The sequence below is a fragment of the Cryptotermes secundus genome, unplaced genomic scaffold (genome assembly GCF_002891405.2).
Source record: "Cryptotermes secundus unplaced genomic scaffold, Csec_1.0 scaffold2225, whole genome shotgun sequence".
Lineage (NCBI taxonomy): Eukaryota > Metazoa > Arthropoda > Insecta > Blattodea > Kalotermitidae > Cryptotermes > Cryptotermes secundus.
Window position 1 is genome coordinate 383,739 of NW_019739258.1, and position 10,775 is coordinate 394,513.

At 39.4% G+C, this 10,775-nt stretch overlaps 2 protein-coding genes across 7 annotated transcripts in view; both read right to left on the reverse strand.

The window, feature by feature from the left end:
• The window catches only part of LOC111871936 (odorant receptor coreceptor-like), a 29,469-nt gene extending 20,493 nt beyond the window's left edge, over positions 1-8,976 (reverse strand). The window contains exons 1-6 of one of the 6 annotated variants that reach the window (XM_023865360.2): positions 7,966-8,976; positions 6,271-7,305; positions 5,548-5,647; positions 5,004-5,108; positions 4,025-4,180; positions 2,340-3,411 (exon numbers count right to left, since the gene is read on the reverse strand). In XM_023865360.2, the coding sequence (XP_023721128.1) occupies positions 3,355-3,411; positions 4,025-4,180; positions 5,004-5,108; positions 5,548-5,647; positions 6,271-7,280 (1,428 nt within the window). In that variant the 5' untranslated portion in view covers positions 7,281-7,305; positions 7,966-8,976 and the 3' untranslated portion in view covers positions 2,340-3,354. Of the gene's footprint in view, positions 1-2,339; positions 3,412-4,024; positions 4,181-4,725; positions 5,427-5,547; positions 5,648-6,270; positions 7,306-7,965 lie in introns of those variants that run through there. The other 5 variants (XM_023865362.2, XR_002844133.2, XM_033754456.1 and 2 more) reach the window with 5 other exon arrangements.
• The window catches only part of LOC111871929 (odorant receptor 83a-like), a 30,742-nt gene that overhangs the window by 10,562 nt on the left and 9,405 nt on the right, over positions 1-10,775 (reverse strand). The window lies entirely within an intron of this gene.

Here is a 10,775-nt window from a genome sequence, read left to right on the forward strand (position 1 = left end):
CAGACTAGAGACAAATGCAAGTGGCACATCACACAAAAGCACAATTTGTTATAGAAATTGCATTATAGATGTTTCTGCAGATCTGTACCACTTACAAATTACATTCGGCCTCCTTCCAAATGCATTACTGCACGTGTACTGTGCTTCAGTCACTGTCCTCGGTTTCTTGTTTTTCAACAGACTTGTCATATACATAGCAAGCTGCAGATGAAATTAGAGAGACCAACGGTCCACGCAGTGAGCAAGATTAATTGCTTCCCGCCTAAATCTGTAATAGTTAAGTTAGGCACCCCGGCGGAAATCTCGCAACAAACCCCATGGAACAGTCCGGCGTTCGACCCTCCTCAAGTAAACTTTGCCGTAATAAGTATTTTTATCTTTATTTTTTGTATTACTAATGGGGTGGGATTAAGTCCCTTGTACTGCGGCCACTTCTGGCCTATTGTACCAGCCCCAGATGATAGGTGAAGGTGAATGTGAAATGAATATTGGCAGGGGAAACCGAAGTACTCGGAGAAAACCTGCCCAAGCGCCACGATGTTCACCACAAATCCCACTTAACCAGACCGGGGATCGACCCCGAGCCGCCGCGATGGGAAGCCAGTGACTAACCGCTTCAGCTATGTGGTGGCCATGCCGTAATAAGTAAGTGGGTTTACTCCGTGTGCACCAAAGTCGGAGTGTGATGCGTTTAGAAATGCGACCTAGGCTAAACAGAGATGAGGACGGACACCATCTTACCATACTGTAGAACAATATGCAAATGGCGTAAATGAATAATAACTTGCGTATTTCAGAAGCCCGTCCCGAAGAAATGGTAATCCATCTGGTGGCAGAAGATGATATGGTGTTATGTCTGTTGGAAGCCAGAATTCTGAAGCCAAGAGAAACAGTCGTGGCTAGGAAACGGCTCTGCAAACACGCTCGTTGCTAGGCAATGGCACGGGAAAAGTCACGGGACACGTCATGGGAAATGTCATACAAGGGTCTCAAAAGGTATGCACACAAAAATAAAGTGTTTTCTATGCGATTCGCGCTGAGGGTACATGATAAGTTAATTCTGAATCAAGTCCTCTGGGTAAAAACAAAATTACCGAGGGTAACACCAATTACACGAACAGACGGGGATGTCATTAATGAAAATACAGTTCAAGAGGTTAGCGAGGACGTTGTATCGGAATTCTGTAACCTGCGGAAACAGCCAAGTTCAGGCACTAGGACACTACGATCGCGCCGGTGACAAACATCTGCGTCCCTTATCCCTGTCTGCACGATAATCCGCTCTGAGATCTCTTTACAAGTAACCGGATGATTAAAAGTCTCCCAAAACGCCGAGTATGCCCACGGCCACATCTGCAAATCATCATCTATGCTGCACAATATGATGGAAAGAAGATGAGTTTAAATAAGGACTGTAATAACAAATCCCCTCCAGCACAAATCCCATATGGAGGGGGAGCCGAATACCTCCACTGTAGCCCTGCGAGTCGAAAGAGTTGCCAAAATTGGAAGTCTCGAATCTGAGTAACTGTTATTGACACCGATAAACTTATTAGTAAAGTACAGATTTCTAGATTTGCATTTATCGTAATGAGGCTACAACAAACTCCGGGCGACTTCGTAGTACCTAGAATAGGCCACGACCTTCAAGTGCTTTCCACGTCATCGGTCAACCCTTTTTTTCCTTGGCACTACAGCCCCAGTGGGCCTAGGTCTACCTCCATGAACTTCTCCGTTCACTTCGGTTTTTCTAGATCTTACACATTCGGTAGGACACATTGGGCGGGTGATCAGCTCGTCACAAGGCCTCTATCTGTACACAAACACAGAAAAACGCACACACATAAACTAAACATCCATGCCCTGAGTGGGATTCGAACCCACGATCCCGGTTTCCAAGCAAGCGAAGTTAGTACATGCCTTAGACCGCTCGGCTACCGTGACCGGCCCATCGGTCAACTTACCATTCTATAATATACGTACACTCTAGCTAGAAGGAGAGTCCAGAATGAACCAACACAATTATATGTATGCCAACGTATATTGGATTTTAACTTCTCACAGCGATGTTTATGAACAGTGCAAAACGTATATCACTGTAAAAGATGGTAAAAGCCAACATTACAAAGATGATTTTCACAGAGTACACGGTTTTACAAATCAACTGAGAGAACTATTCAAATTATATGTTAATCACAAAATAGAGGTCTGCGACATTGAAGTCAGGCATAAACTTATATATTGATATCAGACATTTTTCTCAATCATGGTTTCCTCTCCACAGGAAAATGTGTGCTACAGTTGCACAGAACTGATTCTATTAATAGAAAGTGTCCCCCTAAATTGAACTGTGATTTATTGCAAGTGCTCTCCAATCAGAGAGCAGGCCTCGTGCCATACACACACTTAGATTACAGACATTGACAACCAAGTCATCCTGTTCAGTGTACAACATTACAGCTATGGCGTAAAGGAACACTAACACGGAGTGTAATTAATACACTTCTGCTAACGGCTTATATTCATTCCGTGGCTCTTAAAGTACTTTTTTATCTACTAAATTTTACGTGCTTACAAAGAGAATTTCAGGACACAGTATGGAATATTACAAACATCTACAACAAAATCGTTGAAATTTTCACCACGTCTGTCCCATTTTACCTTACTCATCCTCTATTTTATCTTCTTCTTTTTCTTTTCTCCTTATTTCATATCCTTATTCTCTTTCTAACTCGCATTTCTTGTTCTCTTAATCTCATATCCCCTTCCTATTTATTCTTTTATATTCGTGCATCTTGAGAACAGAAAGTAAATCCTATTTTATTAAAATATCAAATATATAAATACATTATTACATTTGTATTAGAATTGTATTTCAATTAGAAAATTTCTATTCCAAATAGAACACCGGACATAAGTGAACAAATTTCAGAAATATCTAAAAGCATCAATTGCAGAATCTGAAGACTACACTATATGAAAGCGTGATATACACGTACTTGGTTTTCTATTCACTTTAACGTATGGCAGTTGTTGTGGTCAAATATCAATAAAAGTACTTTAAGTGTATATTTTTGAGTGTCCAAAGAAAGGTCATTTGATGAGGGAATGCTGCTCAACAGAGAACGTGTCCTGAAGTTGACAAAAGTGACTGGTGTGCATAGTAGTACCTACAGACGTCTAATACATCTAACATGAACAACAAAAAATTCTTTTGAAAATCCACTCCACATATTTCTGTATTGACGTAGGAAATAAAATATATAATCCCACTTCTTCAAGTTGTGTTGCTGCTCATACGGTCATACTGCAATTGCTACGGTCAGCTTCTTCTTTATACTCAGAGCATCTTCTTTAGGAATCATTCAGCTGAATGAGCATCGTGAAAAATCTATAAGAAGTGTTCACCAACTGAAACAGAGAACAGGAATTTAGTTTGAAGATTACACAGAAGTTGTATCTGAAGGTCCCGTACAACATCGGTTAGACACTTCAGGCTAGAGACGAGGGTTTCTCAGGCGATTTAATTACGGCGAAATTTCCCCAGGTACCAGTTCGATGGGCGGCTTCCCTAGTCCCAGAGATGAGATGGACAATGTGAAGAAGGGGAACAAACCGGTCCCAGTACAAAATGGAAGCCAGAGCCCTCTAACCCATAGCCTGTAGCATAGGAATACGAGTATACTGACTGAGCTATCCAAGTCCTTAAGAGGATATTTGCTTTCAAAAGGGGAATTTTTATTTCTTTCCTTCTCTCTTTCATTCTCTAAGTTACGTTTACAAATTTAAAAACAAACACACTAAGTTTGAACTACACTATCTTGCGTTGTAATCGCTTTGCAGATGTGACAGAAATCGAGCCCCATTAGCCCTGGATGTCTGAAAAATTAAGTTGTAAACATCCCCATCATCAGGGATTTTATTAAAGCACTCACTCCCTATTTAATGAGTTATAGATCAAGTTGGTATTAAATATCTTTTTAGTGTAACAAAGCAAAATTCTGCTGTAAAAAATGCCACCTACCGAAGCCAGAGTTACGAAAGACAAGTCAAAGAAAACTCCAGCATTCAAGGTCACCGGTCTTGAGGCCCTCATGATCGCCAGAGGCAGCAGACTTTTGTCTCCCGGTGTCTGGCTGTACCAGTCAGTGCTATAGAACGCCAGCTGTACCTTCTCACTCTGAAAACATTTGTAATATTAATTTATATTATATAAAATTATTGTAAGTCAGATTCCAGGCAGACTGCAACACACTTTGAGGAATGGAATTAATTTAATTTACGAAGAGCTCTATATCATGGAATATATCACAGTGTAATCCGTTGAATATCAACTGATATTTCAGATGAATATTTTGCTTCCATTTTCAGGGCCCTAGCATACATGAAGCAAGAAACTGTATGAAGACCGTAGCAAACGCAGCTGCTTTCTTCCTTGATATATTCTTCGACCCTGAAGATGCAGGCAATATGTTCCACAGAAACTTCCGTTCCCCTTCAACGAAATGCATTGCGTAATTTCGCACAAGATACAGCTCATAATAACCACCGGTGTGAAAGTTTCAATTCCTATATAATGAAGTCAATCATAAGTAATGGCGCAAGCAACATTTTCCTAGAGTATTCTTCTACGTAATTTGAGGCAGTAGAGTCCGGTAGAAGTCTACCGACGCTTGAGACGACCGTACTGCTGGTATCTTCAAGGTGGATGACGTGCTAACCCACCAATGGGGCAGAAGTAAGCAAACTCCCGCTCCTGTGCTCCTGCCATATTGCTGATTGCCTCCTTTGCTCTTCGACCTTGAATCTGAATGAGGATTGTGGCGCCTACTCGTCGCTTACCTTCTCTTCTGAGTCATACTTTAGTCTCTTCATAGTCACTCCTTTTAGAATCTGAAAATCTACACACATCCAACTGCATGCTGACAGAGTATAATTGCCAGGCGTTAGGTGCGGGACAGATTGAGAACTGTATACGTGTAAGTGTAAATTTAGACCCGAACCTCGTCAATTACTTGTTGGCCAAACCAGCAATAACTCCCTATTAAGTACAGAGATGCAACGAAGAAAGAGGCGAACTTCAAGAGTTGTTCATGGTTGGCAAGATTCTGTAACAGAGAAACAATTTCATTGCGAGATACAAGTAAATTATTTAAGTCTCCTTAAACCGCTAATAAGTAACAAGGACACGAGAGAAGTTAGTCAGTGACTAAGGCAAACGTACCGAAATCGGGGAAAGGGGTTCCGAATCTCAGTAAAAACCGGAGCCTTCTCTTCTTCGGAGTTCCCAGACCGGTTCCGGAGCCCACACTTTCTATGCAGTCGGTGCAAGGGCCCATTGCCTTAAGATCAAGCTGTCTGAACACGCAACTGATCTCTAACCTTGATCCACTGCCGAGGAAAAATATGCATGGCCGGCCGCAAGGCTGTAGAATAACAGAATTTCTCTTGCCTCTGCCAGGAATTGAGCTCCGGCGATTGAGTCACTAACACTGAGCTATCCCGGATCATTTAAGTATTATTACTGATATGTTATATAGAAATTACCTGTGTCATTCCAAATCCTGTCATACACAAGATGAGTGGGAAGTTTGCTATCCTCAGGAACATACTAAAACTCAGGATCTCGTTGAGATCACCGACGAACCTGCAAGATATGGATATCGTTACAGTTACACGTAGCAGCACATGAGACAAGGACTTTCATAATTCTTATTGCTGAAATATATATCAAAATATCATACGACTTATACAATCAAAGAATATGGGATGGGAAGATATGTAGCATGCACGGTAGAGAGAACAATTGCGTAACACTCTTTGTCAGAATAATTCAATGAAAATGGTCACTTCAAGAACCTAGGCGTACACAGGAGGATAATATTAGAAAGGATATTCAATTTGAGAGTATAACAAATGTGACCATACTTTAATTGCGGCAGAAAAAGTTATATATTCTTTTGAAGACGCTTTAATCATCAGGGTAAAATTCTGTAAAACAGCTCTGCGGCGTGAATAATTGTTATAGCATGGCATTGAAACATATGGTTAAATACGGAAGTCGTTCGCAATTTCCGCATTTTTAAACCCTTAATCCTATGAACTTTATGGTAGTACGAACCCTCAGAATGGGGTTGAGGAACTGGGTGAAATACATCATATATATATATATATATATATATATATATATATATATATATGTGTGTGTGTGTGTGTGTGTGTGTGTTTCGATTGCAGGTGTATGTTTAAATCTGGAAGACTATAACTTACTCAATTACAGCTTGGTGATATTTGATGCATTTAACAAGGTACAGTCGGAATGCATCTCTGTTCACGTGACATTTTTCTTGGCGGGTCTCGGAGCTGGGGCTTCCACAATTTCCACTCCCTGATTCGTGACACGAGATATTATCTGCTGAAGTCACGGGGTCACTCATAAGATTGAAGTTTGCAATATTTTGCAGAGGAGACTTGTGCTTTGATCTGTTCCACTCAACTTGAGAGATATTCTCGTGCATGTCATTCAGCATTGCACATAAAACCTTGAATTGAGCAGCTGCATGGCTCATCAGTAACAAAAATATTACATCAACAGCAGTCAGCATTAATAGAGAAAAACATATAACAAACACTTGCAAAACCATGATTATCTCAAACTGAGGGGAATCTTCAATTGCAAAAGGAAGCCATATCACGAACATCAGTCTATCCAAATTATTCCTTTCTGTAGTAAGAGTGTTGTTATCGAAATTCGAAATGGTGTTGTTACTTAGAAATGGCGTTGCGATAGAAATAGTAGCTAAAGTTACAGCTACAGGGGTTGCGAAGATACAACATAATGCAACTTGACGTTCAGCGATGTGAATAAATTTGATATACTTTGAGTTCATATTTTCCACAAATTCATTTCTCAACAAATCTATAAGAGTCATGAATTTATCTTTGTTGTGTAGGAAATATACGGAGACAAGGACTGATACAAGAAGGCCACTCATGTAACTCATTACTGTGGAAATCACAGGAATGTTTCCCCAGTGGACATAAACTGCTATCAGTTGCCCCAACAAAGCATAAGTATACAGTGCAAAAATGCATATTAGGAACATTCTGTTAAAAAATCTTATGAACGGCGCTGCACTGTTGGGCGGAAGGAGGCCAGCTACATAAAGCATGAAACCCAATGTCATAACCTGTACTTTGTTCACAGAAATTTTGTCTTCTTTATTCAAGTTTTCTCTTGTTTCAGAAGTCTCAATCTCTTTTGTCTTCGGTGTGACCATTTCTCTGCAAAATCTTCAGCAACACCTGTTAACAGAAATAATTTAATGTTGTTTGATAATTATTTCTTATTTTACAGTATACTAAAAATTCTCTAACTATGAATGGAATTTAACAAGTAAGATACATCAAAATGTTGTTTCAAATGATCAGAACTAGTTCTCATCCCCTACGAGAAATTCAAGAAAAAAAAATCTAAAAGATACATTTTAATATTACTCCCTCATATACGTCTACATCTTGCAAATATTCTTTCCGACCAGAATTGTGCGAGTGTTTCTCTCTCTCATTAATGAAGACATCAGATATGTTCGGTTTTCCATGTTTCCTCAGGGTAACAATATATAATAAAAGTAAAAAAGTTAATTAATCTGGACACACAAAGAACCAGGTTGTCCTATTTTCTCTTACTTTCTATTACACATCATAGCCAAATATATTCCTCAGGGTCCTGTCCCCATATAACACTATTCTGTGGTTTCCTTTAAGGCGACATGCCACGTTTCCCACCCATATAAAAACACAAATTGTAGGTCTAAATATTATAATCTTTATGTCAATACTCGGATTCTGAGAAAGAATTCCTTAATTTGATCTCATGTTAACTGACATAATTAAACAAGAAACACTAACAGCGAATATACCCATGACACGCAATACACGCAGATACGAATGTCAGTATGTTACCTTAGTGCTCTCCGTCTCTCTGTGAATGCGATATTTCTGTAGGCGGGCAGTGGAGTCACACAACTTGTCTCCTCTTCTCCCTTCAAAGGAGTGTCTTACATTCGCTGGGAGAATCATATTCGCTTCTTACGTAACCGCATCTCTGAAACTTTTGACGTCAAAAACAGAAGTGTGAATAAATGTTTCAGACAGGAAGGAGCGCGCATAATTACTGAGTTCTAAGACAATTTCTTTTTCACTTTGTCATGTACGTAGCATACATGAGGAAGCACTGTATATGGTAAAAAAGAAGATCGATCCCGAAATATTGACGGATTTACATGTTTCCGGAAGCCCTGAATAAAAGAAAGGGGCGTTTCTGGAACCCGTCCACCTCTCTGTGTGCCTGTGGATATGCACCGCGCATGAGCAGAAGGCCTGGAAGGTATTTATTCATATTCGGTACTGGAAAATGTGTACGTCATAGGGCGGTGTCCGAACCATGTGAATGAGCTAGCAATTAAAATTGGCCTCACACAACTAAATGTACCTCAGGACATTTATTACGTTTCGGAAATTTATGTAAGCGTGAGAAATGTGGTTTTTCGAATTTAACCGAAGCGCATAGAAGTAACCCGAATGACTTGAAGTCATTTAACCGGCATTTCGGGTGAATATGCCGTTTCATTCTCTAGGATGAAATGTACACCAATCGAAATGTCAACATGAAAGAATATTCGGAAAGCGCTTTATTCTTGCAATAGTTACGAATTATTTCAGATATATACAATTTTTTCTTGACAGCAGTTACGTCACATTCTCAGTATACAACATTTTAAAGTTTGCGTCATCATCAGATCATCATATCTGCTTAAGATATGAACATAAAGTTACGTCATATTCTGGGTCTGTAACATATCTGAGTTTGCGTCATAATCAGACAGTTACTAAATTACTAAAATTTTAGCACCTGGTGATAACCAAACCCACCATACCAGTAATCTCGTTGTACACAAAGGACATTATTTCCACCCAGTTAGATACACACTCTGTGACGTACCCAAATATGAACTTGAAGAGCAGGATAAGCCAAGTCCCACATTCTGCATATAGCGGTATGCACACTCGCTCCATCTCTGAGACCGAGACCTCTGCTCGCATTAGGCCTATCTGTATCTTGTTGCTTCGCATAACACTTCATACTTTGGGCTTAGATCTGGGGTTCGGGAATCTTGGTAGTGAGGAAATATAAAATTTATGCTCTTGACAAAATATTAGTTACTATAGTTATATCCAGTAAAATTATGATTTATGACTGTATATAATGCGAGCAAGAAGGAAGAGACAACTTGGATGTCAAAGACGTAGATGGGATACTAAAACTAAGTTGAGTTAAGAAGTTTTCACTATTTCATTTACTACTTTTCTATATTCCCAGCATATAGAATTCAAAAATACAATGTTAGGACATGAGAAGTAGGATGAACCGGGTAAATCTGAAAGGAAACTACGGTAATACATCGGCATTTGCCTGGAAACTGAAGAATATCACGAATATTATTATTAAAAAGCCCGGTGTCTCAGTTTATATTCTATCCGAGTACTTTCTAGATGCAAATGTGCAGTTTTACCGTTATGGCCAGTTCTTATTATATGGATATCGGTAATAATCCACCAAGCTAGACGGCGTCACATCTCAATAATTTTCATAGTAAACCCTGTGAGAATCTGTCACGCAATATTTAGAAAACTGAGGCAGAATCTTTCACCGAAACATTGTTAATCATGCACAAAAGGGCACGGTGTCACAAACCCAGTAAACCAAAATTCAGACATGTTTTATATTTTCTTAAAAAATATCTGCAGGCCAGCATATTTCTAAGCAACTCCAGAATCAACAGACTAGAGACAAATGCAAGTGGCACAAAAGCACAATTTGTTATAGAAATTGCATTATAGATTTTCTGCAGATATGTACTGAGGAATGAATTGAAAAGAGCCACGGACAGGGCCAAAAAGGAATATCTTGAGAAGATGTGTAATGAGATTATAGAATTTCAAAGAACAGGACGTTATGATTTGATGTACATGAAGACAAAAGAACTAGGATGGAAAGAGAATCATGGGATTCAAAATATTGGCATCGAAGACTCCCAGGGGAATAGAATAGTACATCAGAGGCAAGTGCTGAAAATTTGGGAAAATTATATTACAGAACTATATGATTGACCTAATCGGCCAGAATCCTTAGAAGTCGAAACGGAAGATGAAGAAGATACAGACGAGAAAGGACCATATATTTTACAAAGTGAGGNATTAGAAGAGGAAAAGGAACCACGGATGCAATTGGGATGATTAGAATTATAGCAGAACGAACTTTGGAGATAGATGAAGAACTGTGTGTTTGCTTCACAGACTGGCAGAAGGAATTTGACCGTGTAAACTGGACCAAATTAATGCAGACCCTAAAGGAAACAGGTATCGATTGGCGTGAAAGAAGATTGATTAGCAAATTGTACATGGATCAGAAAGTCAGAGTACGACTGGACAGAGGGGAGACAAGAAGTGTGCAGATTGGAAGCGAAGTTCGACAAGGATGCTGTTTATCACCAATTCTCTTCAACTTGTACAGCGAATGCCTTACCAAGGAAGCCCTGGATGGACTCAAAGACTTCAAATTAGGAGGTCAAATTATTCAAACTGTGAAATATGCAATGACCTTGTGTTAATGGCTAAGGACGAAACTGTGCTACAGGGCATGATTGATAGACTAATTGAAATTTCCATGCTATGGCATGGAAATGAATGTGGGAAAAAACACAAGTAATGAA